The 19279-nt window shown below is 39.7% G+C and overlaps 1 protein-coding gene across 6 annotated transcripts in view; it reads left to right on the forward strand.

Moving 5' to 3' along the window:
• pxk (PX domain containing serine/threonine kinase) overlaps window positions 1-18966 on the forward strand; it is a 157106-nt gene extending 138140 nt beyond the window's left edge. For 2 of the 6 annotated variants that reach the window (XM_063216184.1, XM_063216185.1), the window contains exon 18: window positions 13709-18966. In XM_063216184.1, coding sequence (XP_063072254.1) covers window positions 13709-13908 — 200 coding nt within the window. In that variant the 3' untranslated portion in view covers window positions 13909-18966. The remainder of the gene's footprint in view (window positions 1-13708) is intronic. The other 4 variants (XM_063216187.1, XM_063216188.1, XM_063216186.1 and 1 more) reach the window with 3 other exon arrangements.
• Window positions 18967-19279: the final 313 nt, after the last annotated feature.

The following is a 19279-nucleotide window of genomic DNA, read 5'->3' on the forward strand; positions in this document are numbered from 1 at the left end:
GTAAGGAGGGTGACTAATTCAAATCAGACGTTACAGGGATTTATAATGCAAAAAGTGTCAGTCTGTATCACAGTGAATCATAAAATCCTACTTGAAGCTCAACAATCACATTCTCCATATCAGTTGCACAGATTAAGGACAACATTATTGTTAATGGACATAAGCACTTTCAAATGTATGTTGTTTCAGCAGTGTAGTATTTTTATGTGTTTGAAATGACATAGTATTTGTCCATAACACTGTTGACAAAATAATCAAGGAAATGTTTGCTTTCATTAAAATATTTAACAAAAGATTTAAGATTAACTCTTTTAATGCCAATGTTATTTTGGTGAAAATGCTCGATTTGGGCATCACATATTCAACAGGCTGTGGCTGGACAGTGGTAACAGGTAGAGCCTAACTGTAAATTACAAAAATGTTGAGGAAGACCCAACGTTTATTTTGAGAGTAAATATGCATACCTAATTAGCATATTATGACGTCATATGGGGCGGTCATTTTGAATTTTTAATTAGTAATGGAAAATATTGATAGTTTTCAATAGATTTTCGGTAACGCTTTACTTTACGGTACAGTTACCCTTTGTAATTACTGTGTACTTTCTGGGTAACAACAGGGTAGCAGAGATAAGTTACATGGTATCTAATGGGTATAAAGGGGGTCATTACTAAGTAAATACCATTAATTGGGTAACAAAAGGGTAACAGAGAGAAGTTTGATGATGAGATGGTTAGACAATACGCAGTAGTTTCATAGAAATTCTTGAGATATGGGTATTACATAGTATTTACTTTGTAATTACCCCCTTTTTACCCGTTAGATACCATGTAACTTCTGTCTGTTACCCTGTTGTTACGCAGAAAGTACACAGTAAATACTGTACCGTAAAGTAAAGCGTTACCAGATTTTCAATAGATTATTGAATTTATTTAGAAATATGTGGCATCCCATTACTGTCATGTTGTGCATATACATTATGGTCAAGTGAAAAAGTAGTTTTAAGCCAAACATATAGTAAATATTGTAACTAATATTGCAATAATAATAACAAAGCAAGAAACCGAATAACTGGGAGGTTGTTGCCTGGAGTGCCAAAAGTGTTTGTATCTACCTGTGACTTTTCAGTCTGTGAAAACCCTTCTCAGACAGGGTAAGCACACATATTCAGTCCATATATATGCCTATATATTTTACACCTACACCTGTGACCTATATAGGCTACTGTAGGCTATTTGGATAAGGCGTAGTGGCAGTGACCTCTGTATGCATAGGATCATCCTGGATGATCATCAGCATAGCTCAGTGAATGAATGTTACAGATTGTCACTTACATTTCACAGAACTAATGGGCACAGTGTCAAGATAATGGGCATAAAACAGGCCTAATTTGTATCATGGGGTGTACCCTCGTGAAATCAGTTTCAGGAAAAGAGGTGGAGAGGCAGAGCAAATCAGGACCACCTCTCCTGTTATCTCAGCTCTATTGACTTATCAAACTGCTTCTATTCATTTTGGTATCGTTGGCTACTGTTAGGCATATTGACATGGGTCGAAACTACACACAGCCCAATTAGGCCGACGTTATCACGTTATAGTATATGTTATATAGTAACACCTAAAGTCGACCACCTGAATGCGATCAGAAGCGGCACCCTCCCCTCTCACGTGCACAGCGCTTTCGCCTCCAGTCTCTCCAGTTCCGCCCCCTCTTTCATGCTGCTTTAGTGACTAGACAAGCTCTAATAAATGCGTCCAACCACGGTGACCAGCCCAGCTTTCAACAAGTCTGAAATATTCGTGTTTTAGGGTATGCGTCTTCATTTCGCCGTGCGCGACGGTGAAAAAAACGCAGATATTTCCCCAAGCCATGTATCGAATTTCTACGGTATGTACAACGTCTAACAGGATAATCCATTCTTTTTTGTAGCAGTGGTTTTACTTGCTGTCTTACATAGAGGGAAATGACAGTCTTTATCTTTATGTTTTAGCTTTTTCACCTACTCCAGCTTAGGGGAAGACGCACGTCAAAGTTCACCACCAAGTGAAATATATTTCTATAAACACATAATGACTGTAATCACTTTAGGAGCGACATATGGCATTGTATTGCATATAAAACGCATGACAAGATGGGCTACTTGGTGGTTGCCTGTGCTATTTAGAGGTTTATTCAGTGAAATTACGCATATCGCCCTGTGGGTTTGGATGACAATAAACGCGGCTTCTCGCATGTTCTAAGGAAATCCCCCGTAACCATTTACAAATCGCCAAGCAAACACATTCTCACAACCCCGCAAATTTTCATTAGTTTGTGTTTAGGATCATAATGTTTCCTAGATAGCCTACACCGTGTTTCTGTGTTTGACAGGGGAGGTCCCAAACAGCCGATTGATCGTCTGTGTTGCAATCTCAGCAGCAACATCTTATTTCTTATAATAATGGCAGCAATTACTTGAGGGGCGAAATAAGCCATTGCATTGCACACAAAACATCATGACAAGTTATCGTCGGGGGGTAGGCCTACTTGCTTCAGATTTATTCAGTGAATGAAACCACTTGCATCATAGGTTCAGCTCGCTTGGAACAGGGCTTCGCCTTCGCGTCGCGTGTGTTCAAATGGGAACTCCCCCACGTAATGAAGTCTCCAAACAAACCACTTCTCTCAATCCCGAAACTTTCCATTGAGTTGTGGTTAGGATCATTTATGTTTGTAAAACTGTTTATGTATGTAAGACTGACGCCATGTTTTCTTTGTGTTTGGCAAGGGGATCTATTTCACTCCCTGTTCGAATTGGCTGTTCTTCTCTGTAGCTACAGCTAAGTTAGCAATAGGAGACGCATTGCCTAAGGGCACATTATAAATGTCTACACATATACAATCAACTTGTGGGAAAATATAATGTCACTAAACATAAACCACCAAGACAAATTGCATTTGGAATTTATTTGGGCTTGAATTAGAGGAAAGTATGTGCACAATCTCACAACGGCGATCGTCCTTTGTTTTGAAATAGTGATTTGCAACAAACTTCCGCGTCTGGGTTTTCAGATGGAAATTAATCTGAAAAAATGCACTAAGAGGGGTCAAAATTCTTAGAAAGGATTGAAGTACCACATGTCTGCCACCCAGTGGAAAGGAGTATTGACATGATTTTACACTCTATTCGACGTGACAGCCCACCTCATTCAATACCGCGACCTGACGCAATTTTGCGACGAGGGCAGTAAAAGGGTTAAAGGGACACTGTGCAGGAAATGGTCAAAAAAGGTACTGCAACTATGCTGCTTATTGAAATTGGGCTGCCTATTGCCAAATTTGATCTTCATATGAAATTCATTTGATCTTCATATGAAAGTATTAAACAAATATTTTCTTGTATGGTCCAAGTCTAGTCATTTTTGCAGCTAAAAATGGCTATTTTTGAAATTCAAAATGGCGGACCGGCAATTTTTCCAGTGATAATGAATACTTAGAATTTGATGCTGGTGGTAAGTATTCATGAAAAAGGTGACATTAGTGAATGGGCAGCATGGATTCTGGAAATAAAAAACTAAAAATCTCACACAGTGTCCCTTTAAGCTTGGAAATTTGTTTGTTTGGAAACTTAAATGTATACACTATGGAAACATCTAAGTCATTTGTTTAAAAAAAAAATACTGGTAATTGACATTTTACTTTTGCCAAAAGCGCACTCGAATCGTAGAATCACTCATGGACATTTCAATATACATAAGAGAGGGTTGTGACATTTATGTGTGTCAATATCATTTCACAACTTGCAATACTTGAGGAGATATGACAGTGTAAAAACAGGCAGCACACATTATTGTAGTCATGGCTCATTCTTTTGAAACTCGGCCGTCGGTAGATCCGAGGTTGTTCTCCCAACAACCGTTGTAAATGCTTTCTATTGAAACAGCTTTGGACAATGCAAACGTTTGAAAACACTAATGCTAAATGAACTCGGAGTACACAGAAGCGCTCTGAGTTTGTAAAAACCCCGATTTGAGTACCCATTCTTTTGCACTTTTCCGAGGTGGAAGCCGGAGTTTCCGACAATCGAGTTTCAAAAGAACGAGCAAATTACTACAGCCACTGTAACTGTCACCTTTAGAATTTTCATTCATACACACACACATACAGCCTTGCAGAACTTTAGAACTCTGCTGTCTCCTGGTCAACCATGGCCTAGGCTGCTGTGGCCTACACATAGACATTATAGAATACTGTGTGTTTAGGGTGTGCGTGTGCGTGTATAAGCCGCAAGCATACTAATAGCATTGTCTCTGCGGAAATGCAGTCTAGTTCTGATTTATGGTCTGTATTTAGGGTGAAATAATTAATAAATTATGTTTGCAGTTTAAAGTAAATGTGGTTCATCATTGATGAGTTAATAGTGGGATTATACTAATCTAGTATTACCACTGCGGTACGCCAATGTCCTATGTACTGCCCTGAGCCCTTTTTGTTTTCGCATTCGAACCGCGTCGTTGTCTCGAACGCTTAATAATAATTAAAGCCGCAATAGGCATTGGCTGGCCCTCGCACCTGCGGCTCGGGGGCCATGGCATGTCGCCCTGCCATAATACACGCATACCTGTGAAAAACGGAAGAAGCGTAACTATTTTCTGACAGGTATGAGGCAGGTGAAGGTGTCATTGTCGTAGCCCTGCTGTTGCTTCCTGTTCATTTTCCCTCTCAGTCTCTCTGTGGATTGCCGTTTCAATCATAGAGACACATGCAAAACACCAAACTGCCATTAAAAACCTACTATATGCCTACCAGGCATTAGCATGACTGGCATGTTGCTATGACCCCCTGAAACAAAAATGGAGTCTCTACGACATTAGGTTTACGAGATATTGAAGAAAAACAAATTGGCATTAATTAGCGTTAAGAATTAGCGTTAAGAATTAGCATTAGCATGACTGGCATATTGCTATGACCTCACCAAAACAAAAATGGAGTCTCTTCGAGGTTCGGTTGACGAGATATTAAAAATATTGAAGCATTCCATTTTTCCTGCACTTCCTTTGCCTACCACATGGTGGCTCTACACCAGAATGCTATTTCAGGCATATAAAAAAGTAAGTATTCATTGTATGCATACACATGTGTGTTTACATCGTTTAAAAACCCTGCAAACTGAAATGGGGGCCAACTTCTTGTTATAAAAATAGGCCAGATTATCTCACTTCCTGTTGGGTGTGGCCATGCATTGTATGACATTTTTTGTTTATCTTAGTGAGATACACATCAAAAACTCCATAGCTTGTAGTTTACGTCATCTCCACCCCATAGGCCTATCCGCTAGGGGGCGCTACAGAGCCCCTGGGTTGAGTTAGGGGCGGGGCTTTGTTGGAGTTGTTCATTCCACTCTATTAAACAAGTGTGTCAAGTAACTTTCAAATTATACAATAGTTAGATCAGGTCGAATTATTTCACAAATTCTGATTGGACAAGAGGCGTTCTACACGTCACTAGGAGTGAGGGTATCCTCCAACACTCTATGAATGACTCTTCACATCTAATAATCACTCCGCGACCAACGATACAAAGTAACCGTAACCAAGGTGGTGCGCGTTGCGCAGCAACCAAAGACAATAACTGGAACTATTTTTCCGGAGCGGAGGAACAAGCAAATAAACAATCAAATAAAGTAATTAAAATAATTTAACATTTCTTTCAATGAACTAATTGTGTTAGCAAAGGAACTATTGTATAAAAGCAATATAACCCTTGTGGTCGTGAGGTTGTTCTGGGACACCCTCACGGGTGTAATTACCTACAGCACTCAGCCTGCGGCTTCGTGCCTGCGGCGAATCACACCCGTGAGGGTGTCCCAGAACAACCTCACTCCCACTCGTGTCATATTGCTTAAGTAACACATGGCAACCTCCTGAAAAAGTGCCCAACGCTGGCACATTTTTCATCAAAATTCATCAAGCTGCCATCTTGTTTTCTTACAGGCTATCAAAAAAAGTGACTTATCTGCTCATTTTCACATTATGTTCCATAGGCGACAAAACTTTTGTCTTGTGAAAATCTGCCCTGTCTGTGTTCATTAAAGGGTCAATCTTTCTTTGGTGCATGAAATTTATTTTTTTACATACATTTTCATTCGGGAGGGTTGTAGCTTTCATATGAGTGACTTCTGAAGCCAAGTGATTAATTGAAAGTCAGGTTATTAGCTGTTATTCCAAACAGATGGATAGGCGACAACTCTTTTGGAGACGGCTGTATATCTGAACATTAAAGATGCAAACATGTACACAATAACATCCCCGGTAGGCCTACATTTACTATCCCCAGACACATTTTAAAGACAGAAATAGTAAAACAACATCCCACTCCCAGCATGCCCACATCAGGAAGTAACAGTTAAGATGGCAATGAAAACAGAAGAGAGGCGGCATAGTTGGACTGTACAAAGAAAACGACCTGCTGCGGCAAAGGTATAGCAATATTAATCCTGAAGCAGCTCTCCCCCTCTCAAACCCCTTTGATGCTGACGCTGTTCTGGACAGGAGAAAAGATGTTAACTTTGCTACTTTGCTAACGTCACCAAGTCTCCAGCAATATGTCTGTAGGCTACATCAATTAGGCTACGTTTTTCAGTACCAGATGAAACGGACTCAAGCAGGCACAGGAGGCGGACTTTCTTTGGACGGCAGTTTATTTCCTTAACACAGCAAATGGCATTACTGCAGCATCCGAGCCAGGGAATCGCTTTTCTGACTCCAAACATTTTAACAGCAATGTAACAAAATACATTTCACAACTGGAGACATACCTTAACACAGCAAATGGCATTAGTGCAGCATCTATACAATAAAAATAAAAGTAACATTCATTAAGTTCACGAAGGACGTATGCAACGTCATAGTTCCAGAGAGGGAGGGAGGCAAGCAGAATGCTCAGGCATGGAATCATTGCGTTTCGGAAAACCGATCAAACATTCGGAATTCTAAAGTACCATGCCACCAGAATACATGCATATACAGTTAAGTGCCATATAACAGTGATACATTGTAGAGGTAAATATGATGTGAATTCTCATGCATACTTGCATAATTCATCCACAAAACGAACACTATGCTAACACATCTACTGCAGGTGTAGGAAGATGCTAATCTCCCAAAAGATCCTCGTGGTTAATAGAAAATGTAAATAACTTTCTTTACAACTTAGTACATTTCCTGCATATCCCCACAGCGTGTACACAATTACATTATTAATAGGATACATCAAGTAGACAGTTTACATTGCATTTTACGAAGAGGAAACAATAATTGAAAACAGAGCACATTAAATAGTAAACTTACCCGAGCCAGGGAACCGCTTTTCTGACTCGGCTACGGGAACCCCAGAGGGTCAAAACGCAACAGACCTGCAGTTCTCCGAAGTGCCACAAGGTGTCTCCAACGAACAATATTCTGCTCAATAATGGCAAAACTCATAAAAACTATATATTTCTGAACAGCATTTTCAACTTCAACGTCAAGTGGTTGCACCACAGTTAATGCCCAAAAAGTAATTCGTCATTGATGTAGGTTAGGATACAAACAACGAGCATGCTTCGTATGCTGATGTCCACATTGACGTCTACTACAAAATTTCAACTTAACACTTCGTATTAAATATTTAGCACTGATTTTAAACTAAATGGCAATGCATTTTTCATTTTGTGAATTTAAAACCATTGTAACAACTTGGCAAACAATAATTTAATGTCCATTTCATTAAGAACAAGCTGCAGCTAGGCTACTTTTACTGTAAAGTGAATCCTGTTCACGAAGTGGTCTCTTGTTACTAAGGAAAGGACTTACTCAAAAGGGCATACAGAACACACATTGCACATAATCCAATCACAATTCTGTTCTGTTTATGAATATTTATTTACACTGCATCAATAGAAATGAACATCTCTGGTAGTCGTAGTGGTAGCACTTCTGACTCCACCGTCTGCTTGCGTGAATGAAGTTTGTTCACTGTCTGAACTCCGGAGTGACGATGTGACGTCAGTGTTTGGATCCGACCATGAAATTAAAGTGACAGGCGCCGGACCATCGACAATGACATAGGCATAGTTGATATCCTTTTAAAGACTTATCCTTACTGTCTTCAGATGAACACTTTTTAAAGCCTACTTATTTGTACTGTTTTGTTCAATTCCGTCATATTTTGGAAAATAATTGGTGAATGGAATTATTTGTTATGGCTCATCAATTTCTGTCTTTCTGCTCAGATGACTGAAGAAGGTTATTTTAATGCAAAAAGAAAGGCTGCAGAGTATGGAAAGCCATCAAGCTCATAACAACGCACTTGAAGAACTTCTGAGTGACATCATTTAATGCAAATTAATCAATGAAATCATATTTGTTTATTTATGTCTTTATATATCTCCATGTCCTTGATGCATGTCATTGTCATCCACTAGGTAGCCATCTCCCCTCTTTTTAGTAGTTTTTGGCCCTTGAGGCCGTTTTATGTGGCCCCCGATATCATGTTAATGTTAAAAATACAGTCAGCATTCTTGTCTTCCTTCCATTTGTTTTCATTGGGATGACCGGGATGACTATTCCACAATGTACTTTAAATTCACATGAAATATGACATTTTGTAAAGTAATGTATTTGCAATAGGCCTAGGCCAAGTTATATTCGGGGGACCTAGAGAAGGTGCAGACTATGGACTTGTGGAATCGAAATAGTTCACCATCCACCAACAACCTGTGGCAATGGCATAAAAGCGATAAGCAACGAGAATCTGGAGAACGGGTGCCACAACAGACTATTATTTTGTGAATCTGAAACTCACTATTGCAGTAGAATTCAACAGGGTTTAGCCAATCTTGAATATTTATGTGTGGAACTCTCTCTTGTAACTCAAGCAGATGAATAACAGCTGCCATGTTGTCCGAATAACTCATTTAAACCTCCTCCAGGGGTGGTAATCAGGCAATGCAGGTTTATCCTTGGATTAAAATCACTGGTGCAACAGACTCAGAATTAATCTAGGTTTAAGTGGGGTATTAAATCTGAGTTTAGTCATGGATTAGATTTAAGCAGAGATTAATGGAAACTAAATTTAAACTGGGTTTAAGTTTGGTGCAACACAACTAAAAAATAAACTTAGATTAAATGTAGATTAAAATTTAAACCAGGTTGGTGCAACCCACCCTAAGGGTCACAGACAGTTTGCCAGACATCCTGCAAATAAAGAATTCAAGCCATATTAGACAGTGAAGACGGTTAGGCATGATGGTGCAAGCATCATAATATATGGATGTTTTCGCACTACGGTGTTGGTCGGATTTTCTACATACCAGGGATCATGGGTCAGTGTGAGTACATCATGACATTGGAAGAAGTCATGTTGCCTTATACTGAAGAGAAAATGCCTTTGAAGTGGATGTTTCAACAAGGCAATGACCCCAAACACTACAGCAAGCAAGCAAAAACATGGTTCCAGACAAACAGCATGCAACTAATTGAGTGGCCAGCGCAATTCCCGGACCTTAATCCCATAGAAAACTTGTGGGCTGACATGAGAAAGGCTGTTAATAAGGAAAAAATAAGAAAGACAAAGGAAATGTGGAATGTAGTACAATTAACCTAGGCTGCAATACCTGTTGACCGTTGCCGGACTTCGATCGACTCCATGCACCACAGACGCGAAACTGTTATTTAACACCATGGTTAAGCAACCAAATATTAGTTTAGGATGCTCAGCAAAGGTGAATTGACAAGAATTTGTTAGTTTGTACAGAACATCTTAGAGTTTCCAAAGACAGATGTCAACACTGCTATTTTTTGAACATGACATTTATCTACTTTCTATGAAATACTTTGAATTTGAATGACTTCTCCCAATTTTCTTCTTTGAAATACAATGTGCAGTGGATGCACAGTGTCCTCAAGCATTTTGGGGCATTAAAGTGCAATTTATTTGAAGAATAAGTTCCATCAAATCATCATAAATAATATGGTAACACTTTATTTTAGGGTTACATCTATTAGCACTGATACATACAATATTAATGCCTGTGTAAGTAACTTGTAAGGCATGTACTAAGCAAAATCAGACAGTTGTTTCATGTTTGTTTCATTTAGTCGCAAATGTCTTGTTCATTCACAATAAGGCATTTATTACCAATATAACCTTAGTAAGGACCTAGTAGGCCTAGATTTCTATTAATGAGTAAGCAGTAAGGGCCAGAATACAATGTGTAAAAGCTCCTGGTACACTGTGTGAACAAACCCTGAACAGCGTGAAAACAGATGTGGAATAAGGGTCCCTATTCTAAAGTGAGGCATTGCTCAGCCCACATGGCTTGGGGCCCCCACACTACTAGAGTGTGGCTCAGGCCGTTTTTTTCTGTACGACACCGACCCGAGCCCAAGACTAATTAAAATGTTTGTGTCTGAACCCGTCCGAAGCCAGAGACCACTGTAATAACAACAGAACATGTGCGCATGCAAGATTTTCTATGTGGGCTCCTCCATATTGAAAATAGCACGTGATAAATAGCCAGGATAGGCAAAGACGTTAGGATGAGGCAATTTGCAGTAGCCTAATTTAGTTACACACGCATAGTAAGTATAAACACACACACACACACACACACACACACAGATGTGACAGCGCAGCTTAGGCCTATGTTTCTTTCGGTTAGACTAACCAGAGATGTTGGGTGCGGTGATCGAATGCATGGGAGGGGCGTGAGAGGATAAGAAAGGCGAAAACTAACGAATACGATTTGGATGCAGTCAGCGCGGCTCCTGTAGCATTTGTTGCGTTACTGTTAGTGCAAATAAATACCCGCGAAACCTGTGAAGCTGCCGCTCCTTGTCGTTAAAAAGGATGGGCTATAAGTTAACCCCGAAGAACAGTCTGTTTGGCCCTCCAAGAGAATGCCATTTCCCCTGATGTCCATGCGGTCAATATAAAATCAGGAAAGGTTGCACGTGCATAGTTACAATTGTAGGCTACAGTAAAAGTGACACCAATTAAGAACCTACGTGAAGGACATGTCATGTCACAGCAGACAAAATAGTAACAGGAAACCAAAAAAAGGAAAGAAAAAGCAGAGGCACTCTGAGATTTGAGAAAAATATAAAAAGCCTTTAATTTAACATGGCAAATTCAGTTTAAAAGCACATGGGCCTACGCGTTGCGGCCATATTGGCCTTCATCAGGGCATAGACAGAAATGTTCTAAGCTATGAGATAGCCGTCTCTCATTGGCTCCCATTATAGCCCCGTTGGCGCACGCAGCCAAGTAAAAGATGAATGGGAGCCTATTGGGCTAAATGGCTCAGCAGGGATTTGTGACGATTCTGTTCTCTGGTTTGTAAAGATGTGTGCACATTCTGTACCTTATCATGGAAGTTGTATTAGAAGTGAAGTTAAAGGTTCCTGACATGGCTTTGTTCTCCCAAAGACGTGTTAGTTTTGTCCTGCAACACGCTAGCATTCGGCTAATACCTGCTGGCTGAGGAATCTCTGCGACTATTCACGACCAGAGCTGACGAGAGACGTACTCTGACTGATCCTCCTAGCAGAGACATCTACGGTCACACACCTCAACCCCCACCACCGTCCAACATGTTAATTGAAGGTGCCCAAATTCTTAAGGATGAGCGCAGTCACTTCCTTTACCCCATGTACACATGCCGCTTTTCCACCACCTTAAATGCAATAAATAACAGGTGTCCGCAACAATCCTAACATAACTTTAAACACATCGACATCTGAAGTCAGACTTAAAACTACAAAACAAATGGCGTATGCCGTAAAGTCGATTGTCACGTGTTATGTCATTGCTATAGTTGAAATAAGGGTCATTTTCACGAATCTAACACTTGACAAGATGCAAACGTGTCGGCAAATGCTTTCACTTACTCATATCTATCGAACGCGACTTCATTGTTTCCAGGGAAAAAATCACACGGGCAGATAGTTCTAAGAGAAGCGTACAGCCCCATTGGCACCCATTCATTATTTACTTGGCTGCGATAACATAGCTGCAGTGCCACTCCTGGCCACACCAGCTAGTTGTCGTTCTTGTACAAGATTCCATTTTCTTTGGCATAGACAAAGAGAGTAGGTCAAAGGTTAAAAAGGCAGCCATAGGTGTCAGAAGGGGTGGAGTCTTCCTATCTTGTCACATCATGTGACCAGTAAGCATGTTCAATAATTGGCTGACAAGAATGACTAAAAACCATTACTAGTAAGAAAGAGAAGACATACATTTCAAAAACGGGGGAGAGGGAGAAAAAAAAAGAAAAAAGAAAATGACAACAGATAATCAAACAAAAAACAATCATCACACTTCTTTCAAACATATGTCACAGAAAGGGAGAAAAGTCACATTCCTCATTCAAGCCTGGGAAGGAGGTAGCCTTCAGCTTACTAATCCAGAATGTTTCTCTCTGGAGGAGGATTCTCAGGTGGTCCCCACCTCTGAGAGGTTTGGGCACCACTTCTATCACCATCACCTTTAGGGAGGAGACAGAGGGATGTGCGGCCTGTTGATAATGGACTGCCATAGGATAGGCAGGATTTTTTGTCCTGATGGCATTCTTGTGTTCCGCCACCCTGTCCTTCAGTCTTCTTTTTGTTCTGCCGATGTAAAAGCATCCACACTCACACTCCAGCCTGTAGACTACAAAAGTGGTGTTACAGTTGGCAAAGGCATTAACCGTGAAACTCTGTCCAGTAAACACATCCACAAAAGTACATGATTTAGCTACATTTTCACAGTGGTTACAATTTCCGCATCTGTGATTCCCTTTCAGTTTCTGTAGCCAATGTGTTTTTCTTTTCACTGGGAGGTGACTATGTACCAGTTTATCCCTTAATGTAGGTGCACGTCTAAAACAGAATGAGGGGGGGTTTGGGAACACTTCTTTGATGGAGGGGTCACTTTGAAGTATGGCCCAGTTGTTCTTTATTATTTTCTTTATCTTCATTGCTGTTTTACTGTATCTGGTGGAAAAATAGACTTGATGGTTGCTTTTCGGTTTCTGTCTCTATCAAACTAAATCTGTGGATATGGCAAAACGATTTGAGGAAAGGGGTTACAAGACAGAGGTGGTTCGACAGGCCCAAAGGAGGGCCAATCAATGCAACAGAAATGACCTACTGGTGAAGAGACACAAACCAAAAAGCAACCATCAAGTCTATTTTTCCACCATTTGGGGTTCGTTGTACGTGCCCAAACAGCAAGCCAATTCACTCTGAAGCATTTTGATACACGCTAAAAGCTTCATAGAAGGTGAAACGTTTGCCAGCTGCCTCCCGCTTTCATTGAAAACAGTTGAAAACAGCGCAATTGAACAACTTTGCGCAGTGCGCATGAACATTTCTCACACAGTCCCCTTTAGCCATTATCCCTTGGCCAGAATCAGATAAGATATCTTGCCAAAATGTCCGGAATTCTCCTTTAAGTCTTGAGATGATATACAGGTAATTGTCATATTGGCCGAGGACATGCTTGCTGCAGGATTACGCCTGAAAACACGCTTGCTGAGAATATTTGTTGTCAATTTGTGTGTGTGGTAGTGCACCAAACACAAAGTAGCTGAGCTGTGATCTTTTGAACTGTCATGTTGAGGTCACGCTAGGTAGAGCCAAACAATGATGAAAAATATTAAATGCTACAGAAATAAGATCAGTAAATCTTGTGTTTTTGCCACAGGTGCTCCTCCTCCCGTGCCTCCACCTCCTCCTTCCTCCGCCTTGTCGCCTGTCTGCGACTCTGACCCCCCTCTCTTCTCATCACCAGTAACAAGTGGCTCTGACTCCGGACGCACCGCCCTACTCTCCTCCATCCAGGGGTTCAGCAAAGGCAAGCTGAAGAAAGCTGAGACCAACGACCGGAGTGACCCTCTTATTTAGAGGCAGCTCTGCCCTACAAATGCAAACTGCTGTAAATACGGCAACATTGAAAGTGAAGAAAAGGCCTTCAAAGGTTGGATGTTGTGTAGTTACTGCAGAATTTACATAGCAATATCTCTAAAACTGGACACATTTGGACCATAAGGCTTTGTGATTGAAAATGATCTTCATTGCACCACCTTTATCCAATTACTGCACTTTGCCTATGTAGGGCAGATAGTTGCCTTCCCCTTTTTCTTTACTCCACTTTTTCTATGTTGCTAAATGTAGCCATTCAGGGTAAACACACACACACACACACACACACACACACACACACACACACACACACACACACACACACACACACACACACACACACACACATAGTGGATGAGGTTAAATGGAAAACAACACATTACACACACACTATCAAATACAGTGGATGAGGTGGGAAACGGCAAATGACCTTGAAAGGCGTTCTTGCTGTCAGTTTAAATCACCATGATGCATCACATTTGAAAATCTTACAACTTTCTGGTGGCATGAACTGCTATGATCAACAGCTGTTTTCAGCACTTTTGGAGTTGTGTACAGACTTTTTTACTCCTGGATGTTGAAAGTTGGACTTGAAGTCTGAAGAGATGCCTTTGGGGATGACAACACTGAATGAGTTGACTTCCTAATTTTTGAGAGTACAAAATCTTCCTTACCTACATGTTAAGTTTTCCCCACTGCATTTTTCTTAAACTTACATTTCTATTTCTCAGCATGTACCATTTTGTTGTCAGTGATCATATTTTTAAACCTTATACCTTTGAGGAGAAAGGATTTCCCCCCAGTTCTAGAATTTTACCCAAACATTCTACAGCTCCCATAGAAAAAAATCCTGCAGAGGGTTTGTGACATTATAGTGAGAGCTAAACACATATATGTGATGGTACTCCTCAAAGGGTTAAACAAATAGTTCATTTAGGTTGTAATTTATGTGCCATGTTGTGCCACTGTGCCTGTATGTGTAAATAGACATTAAGTTTGAAGAGGAAAATTGGATTTTTAAAAATTGCTTTCAGTTGTGAATCATGCCAAAATGCTTATTTTATTTTGCTTTTGTTTCTGGTCTATGCTTGATAGAAATGATGAATTCAAAGACCCTTCAAATATATATTGTGTAGAATGAGGTTACAGTCCCCTCCTAAAGTTTTGGAATAGCAAACCAAATTTTCTTGTTTTTGTTGTCCACCAACAGCAATGGGGTTTGAGATGCAACGATGTCCATGACAAAAAAGTTCAAAATGTCAGCTTTTATTTAGTGGTATTTAAACTTGATATGTTGAATCATTTTGGATTTATTGCCATTTCTACACCACAGCATTTTGTCAGTGAGCAAAAATATTGGAGCATGTGACTGGTAGGTGTTTCTTCTTGACCAGCTGTTGAATTTAAGGATGATTGTTCAAAGGGTAGATAGTAATACTTGATTTCTTGCCGTTTTTGACCTGGGTTTATACCTAAGAAGCCTACATTACTTGTCAGGGATTGGAAAAAACAACAAAAGGACCAGAGGGCTGTCTATGGGGGGAAAGCATTCCATTTTGAAGTTGAAAAAAGAAAGAAAATCAATCTGATCTGTTGGCCATATTAAGTACAACAATTTGGAATGTCCTGGAAAAGGAAGAAACTACTGTTGTACTGAGTAACAGACATTGAAGAGGTTAGACAAGGAAAAACAACAATAGTTGATGACAGAAATACTGTGAAAGCTCCAAAGAAAAGCCCCCAAACACCAGAAAGACATATCACTAGCAACATCCACAGTGCAGGGGGGAATGTATAGCAATATAGGCCAACTGTTTGAAGAAGAATCTGAGAACAGATAGAGATGTATTACCACAAAAGTAAAACATTCATCAGTAGTAAGAATCTGAGGACCAGATAGAAATATTCAGAGATGATCCACAAAAGCCCAGAAACACAATTTAAGACTTTGATTGAGACCTTGATTAACACTTTCAATACCAGGCGTTTTTTGGAATTTCAGCCGTAGACTCCCAGTGAGTTTCATCAATTTTTGTCATTTTTGGAACAGCTACAGAATATTTGGTCTTAAACCTACAGACACATGGCAGGGCTTGTTCGAAAGCCATGTATGTCAAAATGGTATCCCCCTAGCTTATTCCATTTCGAAGTTATTCAACTCTAAGCGAGCATTGTTTTAGGTAGAAATAGTAGAATAGTTTGCCCCATTCAAACTCTCCAAGTTTAAATTGAGGGTCTAAATATATTTTCACGCCCGAAGAACAACGCAAAAAGAAAACGTGTTTTTACGTTTTGGGAGCCAACGCATGGGAGGCAAAAAAAGCATATTTTTACGTGACTTGGGAGTCAATGTGTTAATCTCTACCAAGTCTAAGAAAGGCCTTAGTATGGGATAAAGAAAGGAACTTCTTAAGGCATAAAACAGGCAAAATCATCTGTGAAGAACAGCAAAAGTAATGTCATGGCCTGGGAATACATAACAGCTGCTTCTGGAACTAGCTCCCTCATTTTTATTGGTAAGGTAACTGATCATGGTCACAACCAAATTCATTCTAATGTGTACAGACACATTTTGCCTGGATTAATGGAATCAATCTAATAGGGAAGCTTTTAAACTTTTTAATTAAAAAAAAAAAATTCTATTTAAAATTTAAATTTAAATTAAACATGCAGCTGGATAATGGGACAAAACATTCAATCAATGACACATCAATGGCTTGACCTTAAGCAAGTAGAATAGGCATTTCACTTCCTGAAGAAGCGAGTGAATACTAAAAAACATTAGCCTAGCGAGCCAGACCCGTACAGCAAAAATCTGTACAAGGGTCTAGGTGAGCTCGGAGAGAGTGTGGGCGGGATAAACGGTTGTCTATCAAAATGCCTTGGCACTCAACGCCATGCAACAGGATGGTGGAACAACCAATCACCACACACTTCTGTGTAACGTCACAGCTGTCTTTCAGAACGTACACGCGACACGCCCCTTTGTAGGTGAAGCGGCAACTCCGAGCCGTCGTAGCAGTGAATGCGTGTGATCACCACAGCCACAAACAAGTTTCCTAATACATCGTGTTTTCACTTACACAGTTCAAAAATGCCTCGTTTTCAACCACATGGCCCTCCTTGATCAACCAGCGAAATGTTGAGCAATTTGGGGCTTGTTAAATGGTTATATTTCTGATTGTTGTCAACATGGCATGTTCGGTGTTAGCTAGCTAGCTGTATACCCATAACTAATACACGGCTGGATACCTAGCTCTGTGTAATTCACGACAGGTTGGCTAGCCGCTCGCTCGTAGACTAGGTGTCATTCCCATCTATTTAGTAAGCTACTTAAAGACTTTCAAAGCTCCCAAATGTCTCGTTTTTAATGACATGGATCTTATTAGAATTTGGGGCAGGCATATAAGGCTGGATACCTAGCTCTGTGTTATTGACGACAGGTTAGCTAGCCACTAGCTTGGTAGACTAGGTGTCATTCCCATCTATTTAGTAAGCTACTCAAAGACTTTCAAAGCTCCCAAATGTCTCGTTTTTAATGGCATGTGTCTTATTAGAAATTGGGGCAGCAATTTCATTCTACACCTACAGTAGTGGTCTGATAATGGCGTGTGACTATCTGGTTCTGTAAAATGCTCAAATTAGCTTACCGAGCTAGTTTAAAACATCAAATGATCGAATGGTAATGTGTTGTGATCTATTTGTGTCCGATAAGTTCATGGTGTATTATTACATCAATCCATGTCAGCCACGAAATGCATTATCATCCAGGCTTTTTAAATTAAGTAAACACTTTTGTGCTGTACGTAGCACGGACGGATACCATGTTTCTTCTTAGAAAGTTTCCTGTTTACTAGGTAGCCCGGCCCCCCTCGCGATTTGATTGGCCCTGTCATCGGATAACTTTCAGCCTCGCAAAACGACCGTGGTCCGCTAGACTGCCCCCGGGAGCAAATTCAATTTGTGGTCGCTAGGGTCGTCTAGATTTCTAGGCTAAAAAAAACATCGAAACAAAGAAGAATGGAAAGAAATTACATTAAAATGCAATAGACTCACAAATGAAGGATACCACATTTGTTGATGTCCATGAGTAGAAGGCTTGAGAAAGTTATTGCAAAAAAAGGATATACTACGAATTATTACATTTTATTTTCCTTTAAGATGATCTGTTCCAATACGATTGCTCACCTAAAAAATGCTATGGTGTTGTACAAACGGTCATAAATCCCAAAAATATTGAACATGTCAAGATTCAAACACCATAAAATAAAAGCTGGTATTCTGAGCTTTCATTTCATACTCATGTTTTTGTCGCAAACCTAAATGTCTTTGGTAGACGGCAAAAACAAGATAATTTTTTGTCTTACTGTTCCAAGTATTCTGTAGGGGACTGTATTGCTCAGAACAATGAGACAACACTGGTCTACAAAGGCAGAATGCAGTAACTACTACGCTGACATGGAAACTGAGAAAAATGCCTTCAAAGTTACTGCCAATTTGACATAGCAATATGTCTAAAATGGGACACATTAGAACCATACGCTTTTTTTCGCAAGGTAAGAGAGGTGACCATTTTCAGTCTAAACTCAATTTTGACATAATATGTACTTACTGCACTTTGCCTTTGTAGGGCAGAATAATAGAGGCACGGGTGAATTAAGGAATTTCCACTGAAGTTGCATTTTTATGCAATGATCCAAGCTTATGATGTATAGTATATATAATAGTTTTACTGAATATTTAAGTTTTTTAATCTCTATAGCACTTTGCCACATGGTCCCACTGTGGTTCTGAAGTTTACAGTGATATAAAGAAATTGTATTATTGTGTTATTCTGTCGAAGAATTCTTATAATATAATATTATATTCTTATCTTATAATATAGGGTGTCTTTATGACACAACCACTGTTTGAAGCACAAAAAGTGCAGCCTCGAGTTGGTTTTACTTTAACCATCTATAACATTTTTTTTGCATTTGTTTTAAAATATTATATATGAATTATTATTTTTGATGGAATGGTAATTAAATTTGACATGAAGCAGAATCGTGTGTGAATTGCTGATGATATTTTTCGTTTTCTTTGTAAGGCAGTAGGAACCTCAAAGAGACCAATGCAGTATGGTACAAATACAATTGTGTAATTTTTAAAAACAAAATATGCTGATATTTTGCAGGACATAATGCATGCTTCTCAAGACATTTCCATTATTTACGATTTCTAGTCTACTCTTCGAAATGGTCTCAATTACATACACTGTATGCTGCTATATTTATGACAGGGTTCCCACGGGTCATGGAATTTCTGGAATATCATGGAATTTCATAAAAGTTTTTCCAGTCATGGAAAGTCA

The sequence above is a fragment of the Engraulis encrasicolus genome, chromosome 14 (genome assembly GCF_034702125.1).
Source record: "Engraulis encrasicolus isolate BLACKSEA-1 chromosome 14, IST_EnEncr_1.0, whole genome shotgun sequence".
NCBI classification, from domain to species: domain Eukaryota; kingdom Metazoa; phylum Chordata; class Actinopteri; order Clupeiformes; family Engraulidae; genus Engraulis; species Engraulis encrasicolus.